General features: G+C 44.8%; 1 protein-coding gene across 1 annotated transcript in view; it reads left to right on the plus strand.

The window, feature by feature from the left end:
- LOC146073332 (uncharacterized) overlaps positions 1–16265 on the plus strand; it is a 78373-nt gene that overhangs the window by 30362 nt on the left and 31746 nt on the right. Inside the window, exons 2-6 of the mRNA XM_083180509.1 lie at positions 9757–10259; positions 11763–12607; positions 13745–13955; positions 15015–15359; positions 15795–15983. Coding sequence (XP_083036635.1) covers positions 9757–10259; positions 11763–12607; positions 13745–13955; positions 15015–15359; positions 15795–15983 — 2093 coding nt within the window. The remainder of the gene's footprint in view (positions 1–9756; positions 10260–11762; positions 12608–13744; positions 13956–15014; positions 15360–15794; positions 15984–16265) is intronic.

Genomic DNA, 16265 nt, shown 5'->3' on the forward strand with positions numbered 1-16265 from the left:
TACTATGTACTTCTATGCTGCAAATATGCACTCGAAGGCTTAGTTACCTACAACACATAACTCTCTGAATGAGAGGTGATCGGGGAATGAGCATACACAACACCAATTAATATAGGACTACAAAATTGGTATTAACCCCTTCCCGACATTTGACGTACATTTACGTCATGGCCGGGATGTACTCCTGTTACACATCAGGAGACACACACATATATAGATAGAGTATCTCTTAAACTGTATGAACAAATACCAATAAGTTCTGAGCTCTATATAAAGCGTGTACATGTACAACTTGATCAGCACATGAGAAGTGCACTACAACTGACCCATACTGACAAGACCCAAGGTGGGTGCACAGTGTGTATACAACCAGACGATAATGTCATACTGAACTGCCCATGGCTAATATAAGACTTTAAGTATCAGCACTAATAATAGAAGCGCATATCCGCATTTATAGATGGTGTTAGCCTGATATACTGAGATACATTGAGACGCACCAATAAGAAAGGGAAAGGATCCCTGTTAGCGGTACTGTAAGAAACTTCTGTGTACGCTGCAATACTTCAGTGACGATGTATTGAAGGAGTCTCCGCAAGATTTATAGAGATACAGGCACAGGCGACTAAGAGGACTCAGTTCCCTCGCAGTGCCTGGTCTAGAATGAAGTCTGGCCGGCGTTTCTCTTTTGTGAGAGCACCTGTTCATGTAGTGTCAGTCTACACTGCCAATAGTGGCTAACGCAGTCTAGCATATCAGGAGATGTATATAGATGTTTATACAACATTCCTAAAAGTACTATCTAATGGGTACTGGTACTGGTTCCAAGAATAACAATGTACACACACAGTCGGAGCAGCACTGCATTTAGGGTATTATCAGCGATACCCATAAAATTGTACAGTTGTATAGTGTGTATGCAAGTGTGTGCCCAATATAGGGGATCTGCATGTCAAAGGTAGAGTGCTGGGCTACACGGCAGGCCACTGCCCATGTGCATTGACTAGAATACTCCACACACTCTGTTTGAGACACACGTTGCACACAATATTGGAACTGTGAGATATAATAATCACAGTGTATCCTATCGAAAATTATACTATGTACTTCTATGCTGCAAATATGCACTCGAAGGCTTAGTTACCTACAACACATAACTCTCTGAATGAGAGGTGATCGGGGAATGAGCATACACAACACCAATTAATATAGGACTACAAAATTGGTATTAACCCCTTCCCGACATTTGACGTACATTTACGTCATGGCCGGGATGTACTTCCCGACGCATGGCATAAATGTACGTCATGGCTTTAAACTGTCACCGCGTCTATAGACGCGGTGACAGTTTGGAGATGTCTGCTGTCCCTGACAGCAGACATGTCCCAGCATGTCCAGGGGGGGCGGCGATGCCTCCCCCCGTCGGCGATCGCTGTGATTGGCTGTTCAAATGTGAACAGCCAATTACAGCGTTTTCTGTGTACCGGCGAATAACGTTCGCCGGTGACACAGGGATCGGTGGTGATTGGTGCTGTAAAGTACAGCACCAATCACCACGGGGTGTAAGGGTGACACTGGTGTCACCCCACCTCACCCCACCCGCCCCCAAAGGCCGTGATTTGTCCGTTGGACCGACGGACCAATCACAGCCATGGAGGGTGATTTAAACTAACGGTGACTGCACTGCAGACGCCATTCCGGTCTGGAATTGCGTGCAGTGCGGTCACCGTGCCTATCTGCCGTGATATACTGACCTAATCCTTGCAAATACTTACCTGATCACTGCTTGTAGCGTGCTGGATGCTTCCTGGATCTTGTGACTTCTTGTGACTTCCTGTGTTGTGCTGCTGCAGTGTGATAGAGTTATAGATAGAGAGAGATAGAGAGAGATAGAGAGAGATAGAGAGAGATAGAGAGAGATAGTGACAGAGAGTGCTATATTTTGTGTCTGCTGCCCCCCCCCCTGTTGTGCTGATCAGTATATCTGTGCTGATCAGCAACTTTTTGGGGGTGCTGGTTTTTTTTATATATATATACAGCTGTGCTGCGTGTGCAACTGACTGCTGCCCCCCCTTTTGTGCTGATCAGTATAAATTAACTGATCAGCAACTTTTTGGGGGTGCAGAGTTTTTTTTTTATATATATACCTGTCAGTGCTGCTGCTGCAGTGTCATAGAGTGATAGATAGTGAGAGATAGAGAGAGATAGTGACAGAGAGTGATAGAGAGTGCTATATTTTGCGTCTGCTGCCCCCCCTTTTGTGCTGATCAGTATATCTGTGCTGATCAGCAACTTTTTGGGGGTGCAGAGTTTTTTTTTAATATATATACCTGTCAGTGCTGCTGCTGCAGTGTCATAGAGTGATATATAGTGAGAGATAGAGAGATAGAGAGAGATAGTGACAGAGAGTGATAGAGAGTGCTATATTTTGTGTCTGCTGCCCCCCCTTTTGTGCTGATCAGTATATCTGTGCTGATCAGCAACTTTTTGGGGGTGCAGGTTTTTTTTTTATATATACCTGTCAGTTGCTGCCAGTTGCACTGTCAGTTGCACCAAAGGTTGTGCACCTGCTGCCCCTCACTGGTAATCAGTGTCGCATCAGTGATCACCGTTTTTTTTTTTTAGGGTGCTGTGGGGTCTTTTTTTAATTTTTTTTTACACACACTGTGATTTTGTGGGTGTCCTGTGGCCACTGTGCGCTGATCAGTGACGTACATCACTGATCAGCTTTTTCGGCACAGGGTTGATCTATTTTTTATTTTTTTTTTGATCAAATTCCTGTTGCCTTTGAGCGCTGTTCAGTGACGGACGTTACTGACCAACATCTGTGCTCAATTTTTGGCGCAGGACCTTTTTTTTTTTTTCTGCACTACATACACACTACACACTACATACCCCCCCGGGTTGATATAAAGTTTTTACCCCCCCTACACTATACACGTGTTGAAACATTTCACTACCAGAAACACAAAAATAAAAATGGCATCCCAAATGTCATCCCAAATGTCATCCCAGTCATCCAGAAGAATGTATTCAGCGGAGGAGGCATATGCCATGCTTGCCTCTGACTCTGACACAGCCAGTGATGCAAGCGGGGAATTTGAAGGATTCATCTTAAGCTCCTCTTCCTCCTCTAGTGATGAGGGACCCCCTCAAAGACGCCCCCGTAGAGCAGCTGAGACCCCCCCCAATAATTGATCTCGTATGGACCCCACCACCAGACAATTTTGAGCCCCAGGTTCCTGAGTTTTTGGCCATCCCAGGAATCCAATTTGATTCCACAGGTCTCAGAGAAATTGACTTTTTCAAATTATTTTTCTCTGATGATTTTATAAATTTAATGGTGGACCAAACTAATTTATATGCCCAGCAGTTTATTGCTCAAAACCCCACGTCATCATTTGCTAGGTGGACCCCTGTAGATGCAGTAGAGATGATGACGTTTTGGGGTCTGGTGTTTCATATGGGCATAGTAAAAAAGCCAGAAATTAGGCAATATTGGAGTACAGATGTTCTGTACAGCACCCCACTTTACCGTATGGCCATGACCCGGACTCGTTTTGAGTTAATCCTTAAATTTTTGCATTACAACGATAATGCACAGTGCCCACCCAGAGATGATCCCACCTTTGACCGGCTATTCAAAGTCAGGCCGGTCATTGATCATTTCAGTGCCAAATTTGCAGAGATGTACATCCCAGATAAATTCATTTGCATAGACGAGTCCCTTATACATTTTAAAGGAAGGGTTAAATTCCGCCAGTACCTTCCCAATAAGAGGGCAAGGTATGGCATAAAAATGTATAAGCTGTGTGAAAGCACCTCAGGGTACACCCACAGGTTTAGGGTATATGAAGGGAAGGATTCAAGAATTGAACCGCCAGAATGCCCCCCCTCCCTCGTAGGTGTTAGTGGAAAAATTGTCTGGGATTTAGTGCACCCCTTCCTGGATAAAGGTTATCACCTCTATGTGGATAACTTTTACACTAGCATCCCCCTGTTTAAGGCCCTTGGTTCAAGAGGTACAGCAGCTTGCGGTACTGTGCGCAAGAACCAAAGAGGCCTCCCAAAAACGCACATTGCCCAAGTAATGAGAAGGGGTGAAAGCAGGGCACAATCCACCGAAAATATGTTGTTGGTCAAATATAAGGACAAGAGGGATGTCCTTATACTGACAACAATTCACGGAGACAGTACCACCTCCGTCCCTGTACGAGGTACCAGTACCCACACCTCAAAACCTAATTGTATCCTGGATAAGTACATGGGCGGAGTGGATCTTTCAGATCAGGTACTGAAGCCGTACAGTGCCCTGCGGAAAACAAAAATCTGGTACAAGAAGCTGGCCGTGTATATCATCCAGATGGCACTGTATAACGCTTACGTGCTATTCCGTTCTACCAGCCAGAGGGGGACATTTATGCACTTTCAAGAGGAAGTCATAAAGGGCCTAATATTTGGGAACCAGCAGGCAGAGGGCCCCAGTACTTCTAGTACTGGCCCCCGTATTGTACCAGGGCAGCATTTTCCTGATGAAATCCCCTCCACTGGAAAAAAGGGCAGGACACAAAAAAGGTGCAAAGTTTGCTATAAAAAGGGAATAAGAAAGCAAACTATTTTCCAGTGTGACACTTGCCCCGACAAACCCGGCCTATGTATAAAGGAGTGTTTTAAAATATACCACACATCTATGGATTATTAGGTTCATCATTTCACCGTGCTTCGGGGGTCTTGCTAATGCCACATAGCACCCACCATTCATTCCACCAGAATCTGAGCCGCAAAATCCAAAAATCACTCCTTCCCTTCTAAATCCTGCCATGCACCCAACTGGTATTTTTTGGTCACATGTGAGACATTGCCGTACTCGGGAGAAATTGGGGCACAGATTTTGGGGTGCTTTTTCTCCTTCATACCTTATGAAAATGAAAAATTTTGAGCCAGAACTGCATTTTTGTGTAAAAAAATGTAATTTTTCATTTGCACAGCCCAGTTGTATCAAAATTGGTGAAACCCCTGGGGGTTTGAAATGTACACTATACCCCTAGATGAATTCCCTGAGGGGTGTAGTTTGCAAAATGGGGTCACTTGTGGGGGGCTTCCACTGTATTGGTGCTTTGGGGGTCTTGCTAATGCGACATAGCACCCACCAAAATTCCACCAGAATCTGAGCTGCAAAATACAAAAATCACTCCTTCCCTTCTGAGTCCTGCCATGCACCCAAATGGTATTTTTCGGCCACATATGAGGCATTGCCGTACTCGGGAGAAATTGGGGCACAGATTTTGGGGTGCTTTGTCTCCTTCATTCCTTGTGAAAATGAAAAATTTTGAGCCAGAACTGCATTTTTGTGTAAAAAATTTAATTTTTCATTTTCACTGCCCAGTTGTACCACAATTGGTGAAACCCCGGGGGGTTTGAAATGTACATTATACCCCTAGATGAATTCCCTGAGGGGTGTAGTTTGCAAAATGGGGTCACTTGTGGGGGGCTTCCACTGTATTGGTGCTTCGGGGGTCTTGCTAATGCGACATAGCACCCACCAAAATTCCACCAGAATCTGAGCTGCAAAATACAAAAATCACTCCTTCCCTTCTGAGTCCTGCCATGCACCCAAATGGTATTTTTTGGTCACATGTGAGGCATTGCCATACTCGGGAGAAATTGGTGCACAGATTTTGGGGTGCTTTTTCTCCTTCATACCTTATGAAAATGAAACATTTTGAGCCAGAACTGCATTTTTGTGTAAAAAAATGTAATTTTTCATTTGCACAGCCCAGTTGTATCAAAATTGGTGAAACCCCTGGGGGTTTGAAATGTACACTATACCCCTAGATGAATTCCCTGAGGGGTGTAGTTTGCAAAATGGGGTCACTTGTGGGGGGCTTCCACTGTATTGGTGCTTTGGGGGTCTTGCTAATGCGACATAGCACCCACCAAAATTCCACCAGAATCTGAGCTGCAAAATACAAAAATCACTCCTTCCCTTCTGAGTCCTGCCATGCACCCAAATGGTATTTTTTGGTCACATATGAGGCATTGCCGTACTCGGGAGAAATTGGGGCACAGATTTTGGGGTGCTTTGTCTCCTTCATTCCTTGTGAAAATGAAAAATTTTGAGCCAGAACTGCATTTTTGTGTAAAAAATTTAATTTTTCATTTTCACTGCCCAGTTGTACCACAATTGGTGAAACCCGGGGGGTTTGAAATGTACATTATACCCCTAGATGAATTCCCTGAGGGGTGTAGTTTGCAAAATGGGGTCACTTGTGGGGGGCTTCCACTGTATTGGTGCTTCGGGGGTCTTGCTAATGCGACATAGCACCCACCAAAATTCCACCAGAATCTGAGCTGCAAAATACAAAAATCACTCCTTCCCTTCTGAGTCCTGCCATGCACCCAAATGGTATTTTTTGGTCACATGTGAGGCATTGCCATACTCGGGAGAAATTGGTGCACAGATTTTGGGGTGCTTTTTCTCCTTCATACCTTATGAAAATGAAAAATTTTGAGCCAGAACTGCATTTTTGTGTAAAAAAATGTAATTTTTCATTTGCACAGCCCAGTTGTATCAAAATTGGTGAAACCCCTGGGGGTTTGAAATGTACACTATACCCCTAGATGAATTCCCTGAGGGGTGTAGTTTGCAAAATGGGGTCACTTGTGGGGGGCTTCCACTGTATTAGTGCTTTGGGGGTCTTGCTAATGCGACATAGCACCCACCAAAATTCCACCAGAATCTGATCTGCAAAATCCAAAAATCACTCCTTCCCTTCTGAGTCCTGCCATGCACCCAACTGGTATTTTTTGGTCACATGTGAGACATTGCCGTACTCGGGAGAAATTGGGGCACAGATTTTGGGGTGCTTTTTCTCCTTCATACCTTATGAAAATGAAAAATTTTGAGCCAGAACTGCATTTTTGTGTAAAAAAAATGTAATTTTTCATTTGCACAGCCCAGTTGTATCAAAATTGGTGAAACCCCTGGGTGTTTGAAATGTACACTATACCCCTAGATGAATTCCCTGAGGGGTGTAGTTTGCAAAATGGGGTCATTTGTGGGGGGGGGGGGTTCCTCTGTATTGGTGCTTTGGGGGTCTTTCTAATGCGACATAGCACCCACCAACATTCCACCAGAATCTGTGCTGCAAAATCCAAATATCACTCCTTCCCTTCTGAGTCCTGCCATTTTTTGGTCACACATGAAGCATTGCCGTACTCGGGAGAAATTGGGGCACAGATTTTGGGGTGCTTTGTCTCCTTTTATTCCTTGTGAAAATGAAAAATTTTGAGCCAGAACTGCATTTTTGTGTAAAAAATTTAATTTTTCATTTTCACTGCCCAGTTGTACCACAATTGGTGAAACCCCTGGGGGTTTGAAATGTACACTATACCCCTAGATGAATTCCCTGGGGGGTGTAGTTTGCAAAATGGGGTCACTTGTGGGGGGCTTCCACTGTATTGGTGCTTTGGGGGTCTTGCTAATGCGACATAGCACCCACCAAAATTCCACCAGAATCTGAGCTGCAAAATACAAAAATCACTCCTTCCCTTCTGAGTCCTGCCATGCACCCAAATGGTATTTTTCGGCCACATATGAGGCATTGCCGTACTCGGGAGAAATTGGGGCACAGATTTTGGGGTGCTTTGTCTCCTTCATTCCTTGTGAAAATGAAAAATTTTGAGCCAGAACTGCATTTTTGTGTAAAAAATTAAATTTTTCATTTTCACTGCCCAGTTGTACCACAATTGGTGAAACCCCTGGGGGTTTGAAATGTACATTATACCCCTAGATGAATTCCCTGAGGGGTGTAGTTTGCAAAATGGGGTCACTTGTGGGGGGGTTTCTAACTTTTAGCATCTTATGGTGCCTAGAAACCTACATGGTGCCTAAAAAATAATCTCATAAAAAGGAGGCTCCAAAACCAAGTAGGTGCTACTTCTATTATGAAGCCTGTGGTTTGGTCAACGTGCACACTAGGGCCACATATAGGATATTTATGAAAACAAAAGAATTGGGGGAATCAATTTTTAGTCACATTTCTCTAGTAAAATGTACTGTGTTCCTTAGAAAAATGTATTAAAATTGAAAATCTGCAAAAAAAATAAAATTTTGAAATTTCACCTACACTTTGTTTTAATTCCTGTGAAACACCTAAAGGGTTAACAAACTTCCAAAATACTGTTTTGAATACTGTGAGGGGTGCAGTTTTTGAAATGGCTTCATTTATGGGGGTGTCTCACATACAAGTCCCTCAAAGTCACATCAGAACTGAACTGGTCCCTAAAAAAATCAGTGTTTGAAATTTTCTTGAAAATTTGAGAATTTGCTATTCATATTTTAAGCCTCCTAGTGTCCAAAAAAATTAAAAGGAGGTTGAAATAATGATGGCAACATAAAGTAGACATATGGTCTATGTTAGTTATTAACTATTTTGAGTGGTATGATTATTTGTCTCACAAGCAGAAAATTTTCCATTTTGAAAATTGCAAAATTTTCCATTTTTTTTACGACATTTTGGTATTTTTCACAAAAAAACACAGACTGTATCGACGAAAATTTACCACTAACTTGAAGTACAATGTGTCACGAGAAAACAATCTCAAAATCACTGGGATAAGTAAAAGCAAAAAAAAGTTATCCCCACTTAAGTGATACATGTCAGATTTGAAAAAAAGGGCTCTGTCAGGAAGGCAAAAACAGGCTGCGGCGGGAAGGGGTTAATAAAATAAAAAAATTGTTATGATAACAAATGATGGCCTGTAAGTAAATACAGAAATTGAAACATAAACACACAAAAAAGTATTACAAATAAAATTATTTTAAACATTGTGAACAAGGAGTGCGTCACAAAAAAAACTGATTTCTTTCTTCTTCTTATATACTGTCAACCACAGAACCACCAACAAACACTGAAACTACCACTGAGAAAACGACAGAATCTACAACACAGCCTACCACTGTCTCCACCACAGAACCACTAACCAACACTGAAACTACCACTGAGAAAACGACAGAATCTACAACACAGCCCACCACTGTCCCCACCACAGAACAACCAACAAACACTGAAACTACCACTGAGAAAACGACAGAATCTACAACGCAGCCTACCACTGTCCTCACCACAGAACAGCCAACAAACATTGAAACTACCACTGAGAAAACGACAGAATCTACAACGCAGCCTACCACTGTCTCCACCTCAGAATCATCAACAAACACTGAAACTACCACTGAGAAAATGACAGAATCTACAACACAGCCTACCACTGTCTCCACCACAGAACCACTAACCAACACTGAAACTACCACTGAGAAAACGACAGAATCTACAACGCAGCCTACCACTGTCCCCACCACAGATCCACCAACAAACACTGAAACTACCACTGAGAAAACGACAGAATCTACAACGCAGCCTACCACTGTCCCCACCACAGAACAGCCAACAAACACTGAAACTACCACTGAGAAAACGACAGAATCTACAACGCAGCCTACCACTGTCTCCACCTCAGAATCATCAACAAACACTGAAACTACCACTGAGAAAACGACAGAATCTACAACACAGCCTACCACTGTCTCCACCACAGAACCACTAACCAACACTGAAACTACCACTGAGAAAACGACAGAATCTACAACGCAGCCTACCACTGTCCCCACCACAGATCCACCAACAAACACTGAAACTACCACTGAGAAAACGACAGAATCTACAACGCAGCCTACCACTGTCCCCACCACAGATCCACCAACAAACACTGAAACTACCACTGAGAAAACGACAGAATCTACAACACAGCCCACCACTGTCCCCACCACAGAACAACCAACAAACACTGAAACTACCACTGAGAAAACGACAGAATCTACAACACAGCCTACCACTGTCCCCACCACAGAACAACCAACAAACACTGAAACTACCACTGAGAAAACGACAGAATCTACAACACAGCCTACCACTGTCCCCACCACAGAACAGCCAACAAACACTGAAACTACCACTGAGAAAACGACAGAATCTACAACGCAGCCTACCACTGTCTCCACCTCAGAACAACCAACAAACACTGAAACTACCACTGAGAAAACGACAGAATCTACAACGCAGCCTACCACTGTCTCCACCTCAGAATCATCAACAAACACTGAAACTACCACTGAGAAAATGACAGAATCTACAACACAGCCTACCACTGTCTCCACCACAGAACCACTAACCAACACTGAAACTACCACTGAGAAAACGACAGAATCTACAACGCAGCCTACCACTGTCCCCACCACAGATCCACCAACAAACACTGAAACTACCACTGAGAAAACGACAGAATCTACAACGCAGCCTACCACTGTCCCCACCACAGAACAGCCAACAAACACTGAAACTACCACTGAGAAAACGACAGAATCTACAACGCAGCCTACCACTGTCTCCACCTCAGAATCATCAACAAACACTGAAACTACCACTGAGAAAACGACAGAATCTACAACACAGCCTACCACTGTCTCCACCACAGAACCACTAACCAACACTGAAACTACCACTGAGAAAACGACAGAATCTACAACGCAGCCTACCACTGTCCCCATCACAGATCCACCAACAAACACTGAAACTACCACTGAGAAAACGACAGAATCTACAACGCAGCCTACCACTGTCTCCACCTCAGAACCACTAACCAACACTGAAACTACCACTGAGAAAACGACAGAATCTACAACACAGCCCACCACTGTCCCCACCACAGAACAACCAACAAACACTGAAACTACCACTGAGAAAACGACAGAATCTACAACGCAGCCTACCACTGTCCCCACCACAGAACAACCAACAAACACTGAAACTACCACTGAGAAAACGACAGAATCTACAACACAGCCTACCACTGTCCCCACCACAGAACAGCCAACAAACACTGAAACTACCACTGAGAAAACGACAGAATCTACAACGCAGCCTACCACTGTCTCCACCTCAGAACAACCAACAAACACTGAAACTACCACTGAGAAAACGACAGAATCTACAACGCAGCCTACCACTGTCCCCACCACAGAACAACCAACAAACACTGAAACTACCACTGAGAAAACGACAGAATCTACAACGCAGCCTACCACTGTCCCCACCACAGATCCACCAACAAACACTGAAACTACCACTGAGAAAACGACAGAATCTACAACGCAGCCTACCACTGTCTCCACCTCAGAATCATCAACAAACACTGAAACTACCACTGAGAAAACGACAGAATCTACAACACAGCCTACCACTGTCTCCACCACAGAACCACTAACCAACACTGAAACTACCACTGAGAAAACGACAGAATCTACAACGCAGCCTACCACTGTCCCCACCACAGAACAACCAACAAACACTGAAACTACCACTGAGAAAACGACAGAATCTACAACACAGCCTACCACTGTCTCCACCACAGAACCACTAACCAACACTGAAACTACCACTGAGAAAACGACAGAATCTACAACGCAGCCTAGCACTGTCCCCACCACAGAACAACCAACAAACACTGAAACTACCACTGAGAAAACGACAGAATCTACAACACAGCCTACCACTGTCTCCACCACAGAACCACTAACCAACACTGAAACTACCACTGAGAAAACGACAGAATCTACAACGCAGCCCACCACTGTCCCCACCACAGAACAACCAACAAACACTGAAACTACCACTGAGAAAACGACAGGATCTACAACACAGCCTACCACTGTCTCCACCACAGAACCACTAACCAACACTGAAACTACCACTGAGAAAACGACAGAATCTACAACGCAGCCTACCACTGTCCCCACCACAGAACAACCAACAAACACTGAAACTATCACTGAGAAAACGACAGAATCTACAACGCAGCCTACCACTGTCCCCACCACAGAACCACTAACCAACACTGATACTACCACTGAGAAAACGACAGAATCTACAACACAGCCCACCACTGTCCCCACCACAGAACAGCCAACAAACACTGAAACTACCACTGAGAAAACGACAGAATCTACAACGCAGCCTACCACTGTCCCCACCACAGATCCACCAACAAACACTGAAACTACCACTGAGAAAACGACAGAATCTACAACGCAGCCTACCACTGTCCCCACCACAGAACAACTAACAAACACTGAAACTACCACTGAGAAAACGACAGAATCTACAATGCAGCCTACCACTGTCCCCACCACAGAACCACTAACCAACACTGATACTACCACTGAGAAAACGACAGAATCTACAACACAGCCCACCACTGTCCCCACCACAGAACAACCAACAAACACTGAAACTACCACTGAGAAAACGACAGAATCTACAACGCAGCCTACCACTGTCCCCACCACAGAACCACCAACAAACACTGAAACTACCACTGAGAAAACAACAGAATCTACAACGCAGCCTACCACTGTCTCCACTACAGAACCACTAACCAACACTGAAACTACCACTGAGAAAACAACAGAATCTACAACGCAGCCTACCACTGTCTCCACTACAGAACCACTAACCAACACTGAAACTACCACTGAGAAAACGACAGAATCTACAACGCAGCCTACCACTGTCTCCACTACAGAACCACTAACCAACACTGAAACTACCACTGAGAAAATGACAGAATCTACAACGCAGCCTACCACAGTCCCCACCACAGAACAACCAACAAACACTGAAACTACCACTGAGAAAACGACAGAATCTACAACGCAGCCTACCACTGTCCCCACCACAGAACAACCAACAAACACTGAAACTACCACTGAGAAAACGACAGAATCTACAACGCAGCCTACCACTGTCCCCACCACAGAACCACTAACCAACACTGATACTACCACTGACAAAACGACAGAATCTACAACACAGCCCACCACTGTCCCCACCACAGAACAACCAACAAACACTAAAACTACCACTGAGAAAACGACAGAATCTACAACGCAGCCTACCACTGTCCCCACCACAGAACAACCAACAAACACTGAAACTACCACTGAGAAAACGACAGAATCTACAACGCAGCCTACCACTGTCCCCACCACAGAACCACTAACCAACACTGATACTACCACTGAGAAAATGACAGAATCTACAACACAGCCCACCACTGTCCCCACCACAGAACAGCCAACAAACACTGAAACTACCACTGAGAAAACGACAGAATCTACAACGCAGCCTACCACTGTCCCCACCACAGATCCACCAACAAACACTGAAACTACCACTGAGAAAACGACAGAATCTACAACGCAGCCTACCACTGTCCCCACCACAGAACAACTTACAAACACTGAAACTACCACTGAGAAAACGACAGAATCTACAACGCAGCCTACCACTGTCCCCACCACAGAACCACTAACCAACACTGATACTACCACTAAGAAAACGACAGAATATACAACACAGCCCACCACTGTCCCCACCACAGAACAGCCAACAAACACTGAAACTACCACTGAGAAAACGACAGAATCTACAACGCAGCCTACCACTGTCCCCACCACAGATCCACCAACAAACACTGAAACTACCACTGAGAAAACGACAGAATCTACAACGCAGCCTACCACTGTCCCCACCACAGAACAACTAACAAACACTGAAACTACCACTGAGAAAACTACAGAATCTACAACACAGCCCACCACTGTCCCCACCACAGAACAACCAACAAACACTGATACTACCACTGAGAAAACGACAGAATCTACAACACAGCCCACCACTGTCCCCACCACAGAACAACCAACAAACACTGAAACTACCACTGAGAAAACGACAGAATCTACAACGCAACCTACCACTGTCCCCACCACAGAACCACCAACAAACACTGAAACTACCACTGAGAAAACGACAGAATCTACAACGCAGCCTACCACTGTCTCCACTACAGAACCACTAACCAACACTGAAACTACCACTGAGAAAACGACAGAATCTACAACGCAGCCTACCACTGTCTCCACTACAGAACTACTAACCAACACTGAAACTACCACTGAGAAAACGACAGAATCTACAACGCAGCCTACCACTGTCCCCACCACAGAACAACCAACAAACACTGAAACTACCACTGAGAAAACGACAGAATCTACAACGCAGCCTACCACTGTCCCCACCACAGAACAACCAACAAACACTGAAACTACCACTGAGCAAACGACAGAATCTACAACGCAGCCTAACACTGTCCCCACCACAGAACCACTAACCAACACTGATACTACCACTGAGAAAATGACAGAATCTACAACACAGCCCACCACTGTCCCCACCACAGAACAACCAACAAACACTGAAACTACCACTGAGAAAACGACAGAATCTACAACGCAGCCTACCACTGTCCCCACCACAGAACAACCAACAAACACTGAAACTACCACTGAGAAAACGACAGAATCTACAACGCAGCCTACCACTGTCGCCACCACAGAACCACTAACCAACATTGATACTACCACTGAGAAAACGTCAGAATCTACAACACAGCCCACCACTGTCCCCACCGCAGAACAACCAACAAACACTGAAACTACCACTGAGAAAATGACAGAATCTACAACGCAGCCTACCACTGTCCCCACCACAGAACCACTAAACAACACTGATACTACCACTGAGAAAACGACAGAATCTACAACACAGCCCACCACTGTCCCCACCGCAGAACAACCAACAAACACTGAAACTACCACTGAGAAAACCACAGAATCTACAACGCAGCCTACCACTGTCCCCACCACAGAACAACCAACAAACACTGAAACTACCACTGAGAAAACGACAGAATCTACAACACAGCCCACCACTGTCCCCACCACAGAACAGCCAACAAACACTGAAACTACCACTGAGAAAACGACAGAATCTACAACGCAGCCTACCACTGTCCCCACCACAGAACAACCAACAAACACTGAAACTACCACTGAGAAAACGACAGAATCTACAACGCAGCCTAGCACTGTCCCCACCACAGATCCACCAACAAACACTGAAACTACCACTGAGAAAACGACAGAATCTACAACGCAGCCTACCACTGTCCCCACCACAGAACAACTAACCAACACTGATACTACCACTGAGAAAACAACAGAATCTACAACACAGCCCACCACTGTCCCCACCACAGAACAACCAACAAACACTGAAACTACCACTGAGAAAACGACAGAATCTACAACGCAGCCTACCACTGTCCCCACCACAGAACCACCAACAAACACTGAAACTACCACTGAGAAAACGACAGAATCTACAACGCAGCCTACCACTGTCTCCACTACAGAAGCACTAACCAACACTGAAACTACCACTGAGAAAACGACAGAATCTACAACGCAGCCTACCACTGTCTCCACTACAGAACCACTAACCAAAACTGAAACTACCACTGAGAAAACGACAGAATCTACAACGCAGCCTACCACTGTCCCCACCACAGAACAACCAACAAACACTGAAACTACCACTGAGAAAATGACAGAATCTACAACGCAGCCTACCACTGTCCCCACCACAGAACAACCAACAAACACTGAAACTACCACTGAGAAAACGATAGAATCTACAACGCAGCCTACCACTGTCCCCACCACAGAACCACTAACCAACACTGATACTACCACTGAGAAAACGACAGAATCTACAACACAGCCCACCACTGTCCCCACCACAGAACAACCAACAAACACTGAAACTACCTCTGAGAAAACGACAGAATCTACAACGCAGCCTACCACTGTCCCCACCACAGAACAACCAACAAACACTGAAACTACCACTGAGAAAACGACAGAATCTACAACGCAGCCTACCACTGTCCCCACCACAGAACCACCAACAAACACTGAAACTACCACTGAGAAAACGACAGAATCTACAACGCAGCCTACAACTGTCTCCACTACAGAACCACTAACCAACACTGAAACTACCACTGAGAAAACAACAGAATCTACAACGCAGCCTACCACTGTCCCCACCACAGAACAACCAACAAACACTGAAACTACCACTGAGAAAACGACAGTATCTACAACGCAGCCTACCACTGTCCCCACCACAGAACAACCAACAAACACTGAAACTACCACTGAGAAAACAACAGAATCTACAACGCAGACTACCACTGTCGCCACCACAGAACCACTAACCAACACTGATACTACCACTGAGAAA

This window comes from Crinia signifera, chromosome 4 (assembly GCF_055691185.1).
Source record: "Crinia signifera chromosome 4, ASM5569118v1, whole genome shotgun sequence".
Lineage (NCBI taxonomy): Eukaryota > Metazoa > Chordata > Amphibia > Anura > Myobatrachidae > Crinia > Crinia signifera.